The sequence below is a fragment of the Branchiostoma floridae genome, chromosome 11 (assembly GCF_000003815.2).
Source record: "Branchiostoma floridae strain S238N-H82 chromosome 11, Bfl_VNyyK, whole genome shotgun sequence".
NCBI lineage: Eukaryota > Metazoa > Chordata > Leptocardii > Amphioxiformes > Branchiostomatidae > Branchiostoma > Branchiostoma floridae.
This window is the reverse complement of record NC_049989.1, coordinates 11219934-11233304: the sequence shown is the minus strand read 5'-3', so window position 1 is coordinate 11233304 and position 13371 is coordinate 11219934. Positions and strand designations below refer to the sequence as shown.

The 13371-nt window shown below is 39.3% G+C and overlaps 1 protein-coding gene across 2 annotated transcripts in view; it reads left to right on the top strand.

Annotated features, from left to right (window-relative positions):
* The window catches only part of LOC118425641 (notchless protein homolog 1-like), a 20838-nt gene extending 8740 nt beyond the window's left edge, over positions 1-12098 (top strand). For both annotated transcript variants that reach the window (XM_035834617.1, XM_035834618.1), the window contains exons 8-15: positions 25-181; positions 839-974; positions 1798-1844; positions 2258-2460; positions 2775-2817; positions 6710-6826; positions 7298-7368; positions 11446-12098. In XM_035834617.1, the coding sequence (XP_035690510.1) occupies positions 25-181; positions 839-974; positions 1798-1844; positions 2258-2460; positions 2775-2817; positions 6710-6826; positions 7298-7368; positions 11446-11458 (787 nt within the window). In that variant the 3' untranslated portion in view covers positions 11459-12098. The remainder of the gene's footprint in view (positions 1-24; positions 182-838; positions 975-1797; positions 1845-2257; positions 2461-2774; positions 2818-6709; positions 6827-7297; positions 7369-11445) is intronic.
* The last annotated feature ends 1273 nt before the right edge of the window (positions 12099-13371 follow it).

The following is a 13371-nucleotide window of genomic DNA, read 5'->3' as shown; positions in this document are numbered from 1 at the left end:
AAAATAATCTATACTTAACATACCGGATGGCACAGTGAGAATATGGGATGTAGTGTTGGGGAGGACGTTACTCAGCCTGAGCCGCCACCTCCAGAGTGTGACATGTGTGCCCTGGGGAGGAGAGGGACTAATCTACACAGCCTCACAGGACAGAACCATCAAAGTCTGGAGACCGGACGATGTGAGTACGGAATCAGTACAAGCTTTAATATTCAGGAAATTTATGATATTGGAAAGTAAACCATTACATTCAAAACTGTAGGGAACCAACTTTTTTTGTAACACATGTAGGAAGGAGTTTGACTAATGTTTTTTTTTTTCTTCTTCTTTTCTTGAACGTGGACATCTTTGAGACGCCTTCACGGGTCGCAATGGATCCTTGACTAATGTAATTGGTTAGAAAAGGTGTTCAATATGATGTCTACTTAGTCTAGTATACAGGGGTAGATAGTGTGTTTTGGAGGTCAAACTTTCTGTTCCAACTCAAACAGTATGTTTATGTATGTATGTATGTACATGTTATACTATGTAATACTATGTAAGATGATGTTAATCATGATGAAGAGAAATATGATAATGATGTTGATGATGATGATTATGATGTGATGAGATGGAGGATGAAGATGAAGTAGTTGATGTTGAGGAGGATGGGGAGGATGAGGATGAAGATGATGTTGGTAATGGTGATGATGATGATGAGGAGAAATTATAGTGGTGGGAGTAGTAGACAATAAACAGACCATTACAAGACAAGTACATATTTACACTATAAGAGTTACAGCTTTTGTCAATAGTACAGGGACTGTTGTCAGTAACCTGGACTTTTTTTATTCCCCAGGGAGTGTTGTGTAGAACACTTCAGGGTCATGGCCACTGGGTGAACACCATGGCACTCAGTACAGACTACGCCATACGTACGGGAGCGTACGACCCTGCGAGGGCTTCCATCATACACAAAGACACACCTGAAGCAGGTAAGCAGGAAATGTACAAGAAACTCTTGGTACTTTTGATTTGAAATATGTGATGCTTTAAATCAAACATCTTTAGAACTGTGAACACAGTTATGGTAGCTATGGAGATATATGATACAGAAGATTTAGTCTGTGTTACACTATCTCCCACTGTTCAGCTGATTTGGCTTGAGGCTCATTGGGCCTCAACCCTGAGAACTTGCATCTTTAGAGCCATAACCATTCCCACAGAACTACCAATAAAACCTCCGGATTCTTTATCAACTGTCCAATAAGAGTGCATGATTGGTTGTCACCATAGTCATCATGGCCTAATAGATGATATTTATTTATTTATTTATTTCTGTTTTCTTTAACCAGGGTATGCTCCGATCAGTGGCTGACACTGTTTTTCATGGAGGCCCTGGATACATAAACAAATAACAATACATACAATACAATATTTACATAATTACAAAAACAAAACCACATCCTTTTCCGTTCCATGATACCATGATAACGTACATGTACAGCTCTCAGTCAGGCAATACTGCAAATGCATTTAAGTTCGTAGGGATTTACTTTTGCCGTAGCAGGGAAAAGGACTTTTCGCAGTGGTTTTGATTTTGCGGTAGCACCATGCCTTGTAGATTCTTACTGTCAATAAAAAAAGTTCGCAGTGAAGCAGCCACTGCAAAAACCGCGAACATTAAACCACCGCGAAAGTTTCTGCATTTACAGTAGTTGGTCCATATGTTAACATATATGCACATATGTTATATTTTTAAAGGCTTACATCATGTGCTTGTGTCTGAAACATTAAGTTTTGAAAATTATTTTACAGCTGAAGAAATAAAGAGGAAGGCTTTGGAGAGATACAACACCGCAAAGGTTTGCACTGTTTTCTTTTGTAAACACAAAATTCATGTATCAACAAGCGTATCATAACAGTCAGGGAGTTAAGAACTTAAGCACAGATATCAAAAAAGAAAAGGGGTGTCTGTGTGGCGCAACGGCTAAAGCATTGGAATCAGAATCAGTAGGTCCTACGTTTGATACTCACCATTCCCCTACCCCCATGATGGTGGAGTGATGCCCACCGAGCCTCACGGCTAGTCTGTCTAAAGGTGCCAAAAACATCCACGGATTTGGTGTTGCCAGTGTGTCAACATCTGCACACTTGCCACTAAGACCCCTGAATTTTTTTCTTTTTTACCCAGATAAACACTGTTACAAATGAGACATAATTCAAGCTAAAACAGCAATGGCTAGATTTGAACTCTGACCCTTTTGTGCTCCCACAGGGTACAGGTACAGAAAGGCTGGTGTCAGGCTCGGATGACTTCACCCTGTTTCTATGGCAACCGTCGTTAGATAAGAAGTCGTTAGCCCGTATGACAGGCCACATGGCGCTCATTAATGAGGTGTGCTTCTCGCCAGATGCACGGCTCATCGCCAGCGCATCCTTCGACAAGTCCGTCAAGCTGTGGGACGGGAAAACTGGGAAGTGAGTACAGAAGAAAGATTCAACGTCTCAATGTCCTCTTTTCGGTAACGCTAGTTCACCTTTATCTGTCGGGTAACCTATATCCGTTGCTTTCAAGTGTCTCACGAATAGTCCATTCTCGCAAGGGGGTTAACTTTTTCGACATTCACTTTTGGAACAGAACATTTTTGCATACATGTAGGTTGAGAGGTGGTTAAAATATGCTGTATTCTCTTGCAAATGTTGTGCGTCTAGTCTTCTCTACCTTCAGACAAGCCCTTTAAACCCATATATTGATAGTGTGAATGGATGGGATGTTGTTATCTCTGTTGCAGGTACCTAACGTCACTGCGTGGGCACGTCAACGCTGTTTATCAGGTGTGTCATCATTGTTTACGTCAATGCCTGAGGCGCATGTTTCATTCTTTGCCTACTTGCTCGAGTTACGTGCCCAAAAGGGGCTTAAGGCTGATCTCAAAATCCTTCGTTTAAATCCCAGTTATTACATTTTGTAGGATTACATCACTGGTGTGTAACGGGAGGTGCCCCAACACGGTACGCTTTTTCTTGCGCTCAAACTCATGGCGCTCCATCGCTAGTTGCCTGAGAGTGGTCAAATTTTGATGACTGAATTTTTTACACATAGATTTGAACAACATACTTGAATAAGAAATGCATTCATGTGGTTCATGAACCTTTCGCGCTGCATGTTACAAGCGGCAAACACTGTGAGACAATTTCGTGTATGTAACCTTCCAATTTTGTGCTACGCTGGACAGTGTGCCTAACTCGGTACGCTTTTTTTTACATTTTGCTCTCTTCAGAAGTAAGTGGTAAATTTAAGTACACAGAAAAAAATTAATAATATGATATTTTAGCTTTCTTTTGACAGTAAAATCGTGACTGTTTGTACTTCTTGTCTCACATGAGGAAGGCTGTACCTAGAACAATCCAGCTCATGTTTTTACGGGCAATGGGTTGAATGCACTGATTGTGAATGCCCGATTAAAAAAAACATTACGAAAAAAAGACACCGCTAACATCAACAAAACTCGGTCTGATTATATGAAAATATTATCTACATCTCTCTATCAAGTCTTATTTTCATAGACAGCACGAATCATTTGTTACAGTCAAATAAATCTTTGGAGCGTACTCTGGTGTCACCTTCACGGCCACACTCCCTTGGGAGTACAATGGTGGCAATGTTTATGTCGCTTCCTTTTGGTTGCTTTTCTACTCAACAGACATTTGAAGACCCATATTCATAGTGTTTTATGGAGCTTTATTTATGTGTATCATGGCAGTTGTGTGACTGCTTGAAAGAGTTCGTATAGTTAGCAACACGAGCCGCCAATACGCAGAGGCCGGTGACCGCAGTGATTTAGCACTGTCAACATTACTGTTAGAATTCTGTTTTAAAAAAAAATGAAGTAAATATGTTAAAGTATACTTGGAATGCAAATTAAAGCTGTGTGCATGGACTTGGTTTATTTACCTTCGTAATCAGCATAGTCAGTGGCAACAAATACGGTATACTTATGGATAATAAGATCAGCAAAAAATCCGTTCCGTCTTACGACGGGGACCGTCTTAGGGCGGCCCCCGTTACTATAAAGGGTCTTTGTATTATCATTTACATCAATTTGAAAGTGCCAACCCCATTCTCTAAGTAGATCCTACGGTAGCATAAGATAGTAACAAAACCTGCCAGAGGAGTGACAGGTTACAAATGAGCAAAAATAGCCTAGGAGTGTGTTTGGCTACTTTTGGCCAGCTATACTCTTTAGCCAGCGTTGATACTATCTTATGTCACTGGTAAATCTACCTAGAGATTACCAAGTTGAACTCCTCTTTACAGACCCTGAGCAAATCATTTCATTCTCCGACAGCTTTCAAAAACTTTCAAAACAGAGACAAGATTTTTACTGTCTGAAACTGTACCAAAGCACTAGCTTCACTTTCATGTTGTTATTTTTAATTTATGGTTTATTCTTATTTTCTTATTTATTTATTTTATTTATTGGTTTGGCTGCACCGAACACACAGCCAGGGCTGCCCAACTAGCCTATGGCTATTACAAAGGGCTAGCCCTGCTGACAAACACATAAACAATACAAATTTTAAAAAAAGAACATTTGTATGTACATGGTGTAGGATAACTTACATATCATCTAAAATGGAGTATATAACATCATATCATCGACAACAATATTTGCAATGAGAGGTCAGGGTCTGTATATACACGTGTATGACTAATTTACCATGCGTAAGGGTTGCCTAGACATTCCCACAGTTTTCTTTTGAAAGAAGCAGTGGAGGTGGCTGTGCGAGTAGCAGTAGGGAGAGTGTTCCAGAGTGCTGTTGCTCTGTAGATGAATGTTCTCTGGCCTCTGGTGGACTTAGTGAGTTCAGATGTCAGGTGGTCGCTGTTCCTGAGGGAGTAACGTGACTCAGTAGCAGACGCACGGGTTCTGGGTATCAGGGTTTGAAGGTGTGGAGGGCAGTGACCGTTGAGGAGCTTGTACAGGGTGACAGCGGTGTGGAATTGTCGTCGGAACTGCAGTGATGGAAGGGATAGCTGGGTGTACAGAGATTGGTATGACGGGTACGGGAGTCCATGTTGTCCGCTGATCAGTCTGGCAGTTTGGTATTGAATTGATTCCAGTTTTGTTTCGTCGTGCTTGGTGAGTCCAGCCCAAACGACGTCGGCGTACTCCAGACCAGGTCTGGTGATGGTTTTGTACAGTCTGAGCAGGATATCCTTTGGTACCTTCTTTCTCAGTGCACACAGTAGGCCAGCAGATCTTTATTTTCTTAGTATTAAGAAATTCAAGTTAGTGTGGCCCTTGCTGAAATTACATGCCCCCAAAGTATTAAGTGTTGGGGTTATCTCACAATCTCTTTTGTTGGAATCATAAACACACTAATGCTTTATATCAATCAGGCTTTTTGCCTGGGGCATGCGTCATGGCGTCATCTGGAGGCGCGTTTCTTAGAATAACAAGTACTAATTGGACCCACTAGAGCAGTTACACTGGGGAGCAAATCCTCTGACAAGCATGAAATTCTGATTGACCAGGGATATGACTAGGTCATTTGTGGTCTCAGTCTTCTACTGTGACCTCTTTTACAGTATTTTTGCTCCTCAGGATACTTTAGAAGGCACCTTTTTGACTTCTCAACTTTGTTCTCAAAAACTCTGCACCATGGAAGGTGGATGCCCCCGGACCCCCCTACAATAGTCACTTACTGCAACTCACCAAGAAATTTAAATTTGGACTCCCTTTAATAAAATCCTAGCCTGGTATCACTGCTGCCATCTTCGTTCAATGTCAATCACACATGCACTCACTTCTAGTTCTCCTTGTAGCTTATGTAATATACTCAATAGGAAGGCTTACGTAAGATCCAATAGCCTAAATTTTTATTAGGCCCAGTTATTAAAATCTGATAACATTCAGTGATGATGACACCTAATAAGCTATATAATATAGAAAGAGTAGGATTATTTTTAATATTCTCTCAGTGATATCACATTTTGTACAATGTGTTATAGCAAGAGGTGGAAAAAAAGACAGTATTAGTTTTAGAAACCCCTTCTGTTAATGGTACATTCTGTGTACACGTGCTATGGCCACATCCTCAGATGTATTTGTTTGGTAACATGTGAAAACTGAAAGTTTAACCAATTCTCATTATATAACAATTAAGTATGATGATATATGTGTCTTCAGATGTAATAGTTCTTATACTCTGAAATGTTGTGATGAAGTTGATGATTTATAATCACTATTGGACACAGAATTTCCTAATAGAGTTAATGTTAAATCTTTATGTGTATAGTATGATATCATATGTTGATTGAGTGAAAGACATCTTTCTCTCTAATTTAAAAAAAAGTTTTATTTGTCATAATCTATAATAATTATAGGTATAATGTAACTTTAAATTTGATAACGGAATCTCCAACTAGATGTTTCCCATTCACCCAGCAACTGATTCAATTATAATTTAGTTATTTATTTATTTCGTTTTGAGGCTACCAACTTCAACTTGCTGAAGACCTTTGTAGCCTATATTACTCATTTTTTACTTGATTGAAGTGAGGAAAGTTGTGAAAAGTGCCTTTCCCAAGGGTACAAGATCGGTGACACGGCAGGGTTCGAACTCAGGACCTTCTGGACCTGAGTCAAACGTGCTGCCGATTACGCCACGCGTTCCATTATTATTGAGTAATTGACTGATAGATTGATTGATTGATGGACAGGTTGCGTGGTCAGCTGACAGCAGACTGCTGGTCAGTGGCAGCTCAGACAGCACGTTGAAGGTTTGGGACGTGAGAACTCGTAAACTGACCGTCGACTTGCCTGGACACGCTGACGAGGTCAGTTTTCAGACCACATTTTGTTTTCTTTAGTCTTCTAGAAATACCAATATCTTTACTAGAGAATAAGTAGGAAACAGTTGTTGCTGTGAGATTTTAGGTACATAAGTTTTCCCTGCCATTTCTTGTTATTTTGGATTTGTTGAATATTCTATTATACCATTATACTAGTAAGTACAAACGTAGATATAGTCTCCACGTAAGAAATATGTTCTGTCTTCTTTGCACATGAAAATGCAAAATGCATGTACATTGTGCACCTGAGTGTGGGGATAGGCTAACTTAAAGGTTGATTTGCAAGTCAGTGAAAAATACTATGAGTCCAATTGCAAGCTGTCTCTCAGAACTGTTACAGCACAATGCAGAAACATGTCCAAGGCAAATCCGAAACTCAGCCTTTCAAAAATCAACAAAAAATTCTAGGATCTCTAAATATTAAATTTTTGTCTTGTTGATGTCTGAATTCTGCAGGTATTTGCAGTAGACTGGAGTCCTGATGGACAGCGGGTAGCCAGTGGAGGCAGGGACAGGGTTCTCAAGATGTAGGTTATTGTTCGTTTTTCTGTCTTCTATGAGCTACAGGGCATCTACATGTAAGTTTCTAGTTCTACCACCTCTGAACTCTACTTCCTGTCACTCCTGCAAGTCTGGCCTCTGCAGTGATCTTCCCACTCACTTCCTGACAGTGATTATGAGCACACATGCAAGAACACAAACATCCAGACAAACACACAAGAACACATTTTTTGCCAAACATCCAGACAAACACACAAGAACACAAACATCCAGACAAACACACAAGAACACAAACATCCAGACAAACACACAAGAACACAAACATCCAGACAAACACACACGAACACAAACATCCAGACAAACACACAAGAACACAAACATCCAGACAAACACACAAAAACACAAACATACAGACAAACACACAAGAATACAAACATCCAGACAAACACACAAGAACACAAACATCCAGGCACAAGCTGTTTCTAGTTGGTACATTTGCAAGGAGGCTATAATGACTAATGCTTGTCCCAAGGCTTATACAATGATTTCCAGCTCTGGTCATTTGTAACGGGGGCCGCCCTAAGATGGTACGCTTTTTAATGCCATCTTAGGGCAGGAATCATCTTAGGGCGAGCCCCGTTATAGCAGAAAAGGGTATCTTTTGTATATTCAATCAATCATTAAGAATGATTCTACCCAACACCAATTTTCTTCATTTATGCCTCTTCAAGCTTGATTATACAAACTGATTTTCAAATTGTAATGGATGAATACAGCTATTTCTGGTATCAGGGAATCATTAATGGCAATGGTTCAGCCAATTTTTAAACCATATACCACCCGTATTTTATTGTTATTTTGTGTAAGGGTAAGCAATTATAGTCCAATTGGGTGTTTGAATAAACGATTTTATATCACAAGAAGTGATTGTGAAGGCCAGGAATGAGGGATGTGTGTCCGCTAATAGGAGAAATGTGCTTTCTAGGGAGGAAAATTGCTTTCTTGAAGCCATTCCAACTGTGTGGGGAAAATGTCAGATGTATCTTAATACATAGGCAAGCAAATGCATATGGATAGATTTTTTAAATGGTTAGACTTTTCTGATAGTACTGTAAATGTAGAAACTTTCGCGGTGGTTTAATGTTCGCGATTTTCGCAGTGTCTGCTTCACCGCAAACTTAAAACCATCGCAAATTTTTTTCCATGGCAGTAAGAAACTACATTGCATGGTGCTATGGTAACCGCGAACTTAAAACCACTGCGAAAAGTCCTTTTTTTTAACTATAAGGTTTCAGGAGTGGAGGAAAAAATATATAAAGGTTTTGATTTTTTCCCAATAGGACAAGTGAATTTTAGAAAACTTGTCCAATCCTGGCTGTACTGCTATAGGGTCTATGTCTCTTCTTAGGATATGAATGGGAGTTGGCTTTGTGTCTGCCTGGGTTACATCTTCCTTGTGTTGGCTCCCACAGGACGAGCTCACCTACCACTAACTCAGGGTGTCACAAGTAGTGCCCAGCAAAACTCCAATTTCCCTTGTCTCGGATCTTGTCAGTAATAATCTATAGGGAGTTAATCATAGGTTGCCTGACCCTATAACTGATACAAATTGGCTGACAAAAAGGTCTACTCACTAGAGATAACACAAGTAGACTTTGGTTCAGCTTTAGGTAATTCTACGCTCTGATCCTAAGATAAAAACACCTGCTCCTTACAAGATTTCCCAGGGGTTCCTTCAAGGTTCCTGTATGAGTTAGAGGCTTATTTTGAGTGCCCTTTGCGTACGTACGTCAGAAACCAGGATGTGATGTAGCTCTTAGATTAGCACTATAATTTGGTATCATCTCTGAGACTATATTTTACACTCAGCAGTGGAATGAACTGTCAATGACACGGGCTGTGTACCATTCTTTCACCCAGAGTAACCCATGTATAATTTCCCCTGGGTTTTCGTTAAAGCTTTCCCTGGTTAGATGTCTGACTATAATTTAATTGGCTACGACTTATAATTACTTCAAAGACTTTGCTCAGCTTAGCAAGATAAAGCAGGCAAATCAGAGAGCGCAAAAATTTTGATTGGTGTGCCCTTAGTGTCACAGTCAAAGTCCTCCCAGTGGAGATACTACTGTAACAGCAACTGTGAGAGGCATTTTAGAGATGCTAAGCGAGTACTTTTCTGAACAGCCAACTTGAGTTTTTTTGCCATTTGTCTACTAACCAAATGTGGGCATGATTTCATTAAAATATGTATACCTTCACGGAAAAGAATCATATTGTTTTTTCTGTTTCTTGTTCTTATTCCTCTTCTTTTTTCATTCAAAACAAATGATGAGAAACAAAAATTGTGAATGGTGTTTAAATACATAATGTAGCAAGTGGCAGGACAGAGCTGGAGGGGCTGGGTACTACCATCATCGGCATGTATGTGTTTGTCAAGCTAGACTATAAGTCAAACAATATGATTGTATTTGATTGCATATGTTGCCTTTCTAGTGTTACAATTGACATTAGACCCCTACAAATATATATTTTTTCTCTCTGATGGCTTTAGAATGCTTCCTCTTTTTTCATTATTTTGGAAGCTCCACAACAACCATACTCAGTCACTACAGATCCATGCAAGTGCCCCCTTCTGAAGCTAATACTTTATTCTGTTCATCTCTTATCTTCAAAAGATCACCCACTGACTTTGATTGACTATTATCTCTGCCACAGTCCGACCTTTCTTCCCCTTGTGACTTCATTACTCTTTCTCGGTTACTGCGTTCTCCAATTTGTTTCTTTCCAGCCCGGTGATTCTTCCACTGCCCACTCCTTCATTATTGAGAACTTATTCAATTTACTGCACACCTCGTAGTGATTCCCCAAACCTTCTATAGCCTGTAATGTCTCTCCAGGTGACAGTGAAGAATTGTTGTCCTAACTGACCTGGCCGAGTCCAATTTGTTACAATGTTTTGTATCCAGGGGTGGGTACCAGTCCGGTGTATCGGTACAAGATATTTTTTTCTTTTTCTTATCGGGCCAGTCCAGAAAAAACAGACCTGATAAATATCAGTGGAGTGCATTTTGGACCGATTCAGAAATGAACATTCTAAGGATTTTAGAATGCCAGTTGAAGTCAGATACTCCTTCAAAAAACTTTATTGGAAACCAAAATGAGCCCAATGTTTTGAGTATCACCCCTTTACAAGTTGTACAATCAGGTTCAGGTCCGGACCAGGACCTGATCGTCTGGACCTGGATCGTACCTGGACCCTTACCCACCCCCATTTGTATCACTAATAACTGGCCAGGGTTTAATATTTATTTACAAGTGGCTGCTATAGTTTGTGTTATGCTAAGGGCACAACCTGCCATACGTGCAAGTACGTGTTGTCTACGTGCCAAAACGTGGGCTATCTTTTGGGATCCGTAAGTTGTAAGTACCGCCTCCGTACTCCGTACAATTTTGGAGCACACAGACACTCCATAGAACTTTACGTGCTGGCAAAAGTTTGTGTGCCATCGGGCTGCGGAGTCGCCCCCTGTACGTGCTAGTACGGGAGATGTGCCGTACAGCCTGAACGTTTTCAGAAATAAAGGTGGACGTGGCCTCCCCAAAAAAGACAAATTGCATGTACGGCGGGTTGTGCCCTTAGCATAAGGGTGCAGTAGTGGTACCGGTTAGGTCTTGAAAAAGTTTTGTATTGGCGGGGATTCTCTCAATTTTTTGTAGATTTCAGCCAAAGGAATCAAACAGATACTGTTTGTTCTGTTTAAGAACATAAAACTGAACTGTATCAAGATGCTGCTATTTTCAACTTTATATTTCAGATATACACAATTTTTACAAACACAATTTTCTATTGCTGAAAATGAGGAACAATTCCACAACACTTTACTCGGATGATTAATTTGAATTTTATGTCAGTGCACCAACACCCCACCCCCAAAAAGAAGGCTAGGATCAGTAAATTTTTGCAGATCACATACCACTAAACCTTTTGTCTTTCACTTTCCATATTTTCATCTTCATAGTTGTCTATATTAGTTTGATTTCATTATTTGAATGACATGTGAACAATAGATTAAATAAATTACATTTTTGTGTTTTTCTTGCAGTTGGAGAACATGACGAATCAGTGTTCACAGGAAAATTGCACCATACAGAAGGAAGTTGTACTGTGAAAAATATCACAAAATCAAGCAAAGGTTGTATCCGGTGGCTTCTACAGAATACAGTTCAAGAATGTTTTTATTTCCTACACTAACTTAAGTGAGGTTTCCAAAAATCTTTCACTACTTGAAGTTGATTTCAGTGAACTAAACATCAATCATGTTTACTGCAAAGTACCAGGAACCTTGTTGAAATACCTAGTTGTTACAACTACATTGTACATGTACATGTATCACGGGTAGAAAATACTGGACAAAAGTCATATACAAGATGTACGCAGCTGATATCAATCTGTGTATATTTTCCAAAATAACAGTCTCTTATAATGATATTACATGTGACAAGAGTAGCCATACTTACATGGACATGGACATGGACATGGACATGGACATAGACATAGTTTCCTTTGTTCTAGTTTGTTTAACTCTATTCTGTGACCAGCACATTATATAACCATGGAGTATACATGTATACATTTCCTGTTTATTATATACACTCATTTCTATACTGAATCTATTTTACAATACTCTTTTATTTACTAGGCATAATTTAGATAAAGGCAACAGTACATATTATACACATCTTTGTATTGGTACAAGTATTACAAGGTTTGTTTATTGTTTATATTTATTTAACCAGGGTTACATATCGCCAATTTAGTTAAATTTTCCACAAATTACATTTCTGAAGTCAATGTAGTAGCGTCTAGTGTTTTGATGCTAATTCTTCAATAGCTGGCATAGGTATTCCAAAATTTTGGTAACCATTTTTCAATGTGTTATTATTGGAACTCCTATGAGTGTCAAGCCAAATTTTACACCCTGTCAAATATTTGCTGCAGCACTACTTGGGGTTTTCCAGTATACTGGAGTGGAGACACACTGAGTGGGCAATGGTAATGGTAGTAGAAGTCAGGGGTATATTGGATAACCCTAATGTACATGTAACCTTAACCTTAACCCTAGCTTCACCCGCGAGCGCTACCCAATGAAAAAAATAACTTTGTCTCCACACCAGAAGTATGACTTTTGACCGGAGATATCATGTTATATCATGGTACTGCTGTACTTATAAACCTCACAACAGACACTTAACTACTAGGTTTACACAACATTTATGCTATGATATGTCTGTCTAATAGATATACACCTGGAAAACATCTTTTCTCCAGTTGTTATAAACATTCTTGTTTCTTGTGACTATAAGAAACTTCACATCATCACAATGTAATTTTGTTCCGATTATTTTAGACAAATGCAAATAAGGCAAGGCCCCAAAGGTCTTAAAAACACCATAAAAGGTCTTAACAACACCATAAGTTATTGTAGTTGCTTCAGGCTGTAGGTATTCTCGGTGACATTGGTTACTACCATAATTGTCCTAAACTCGTCTGCAAGTTTAAAGTTACTTCAATTGTTACGACAGTTGACTAACTACGGAACTGACAACATTTTGTCCGTGTAGTTGATAGATGAAATCATTTTTATCTGTGACATCTACATCTTAAACACATATAAATTCACGTGAACGTGACAGTATAGGATATATTCATCTATATAGTATTGCGTGAATGACGTTCTCGACTGGACAAAATCCACTAAAAAAATACGATAGCTTCTAATAGGTTATCAGTACTTAAGTGCTTATCACTGTAAAGCGGAAAATGTTTGCGGTGGTTTTATGTTCATGGTTCTCTCTATCGCAAACGTAAAACTTCAGTGAACATTTTCTTTCTATCTTCTGCTCGGCTACAACATTGTTTCCACTGCAAAATCACTCCATTTTCTTTCTACCACGAAGTTGAACGCCCGGGAAATATTTCCCCTTTACGCTTAGGTCGCAATTGGAAAAAGGGGGCCCTGTCGGGCAGT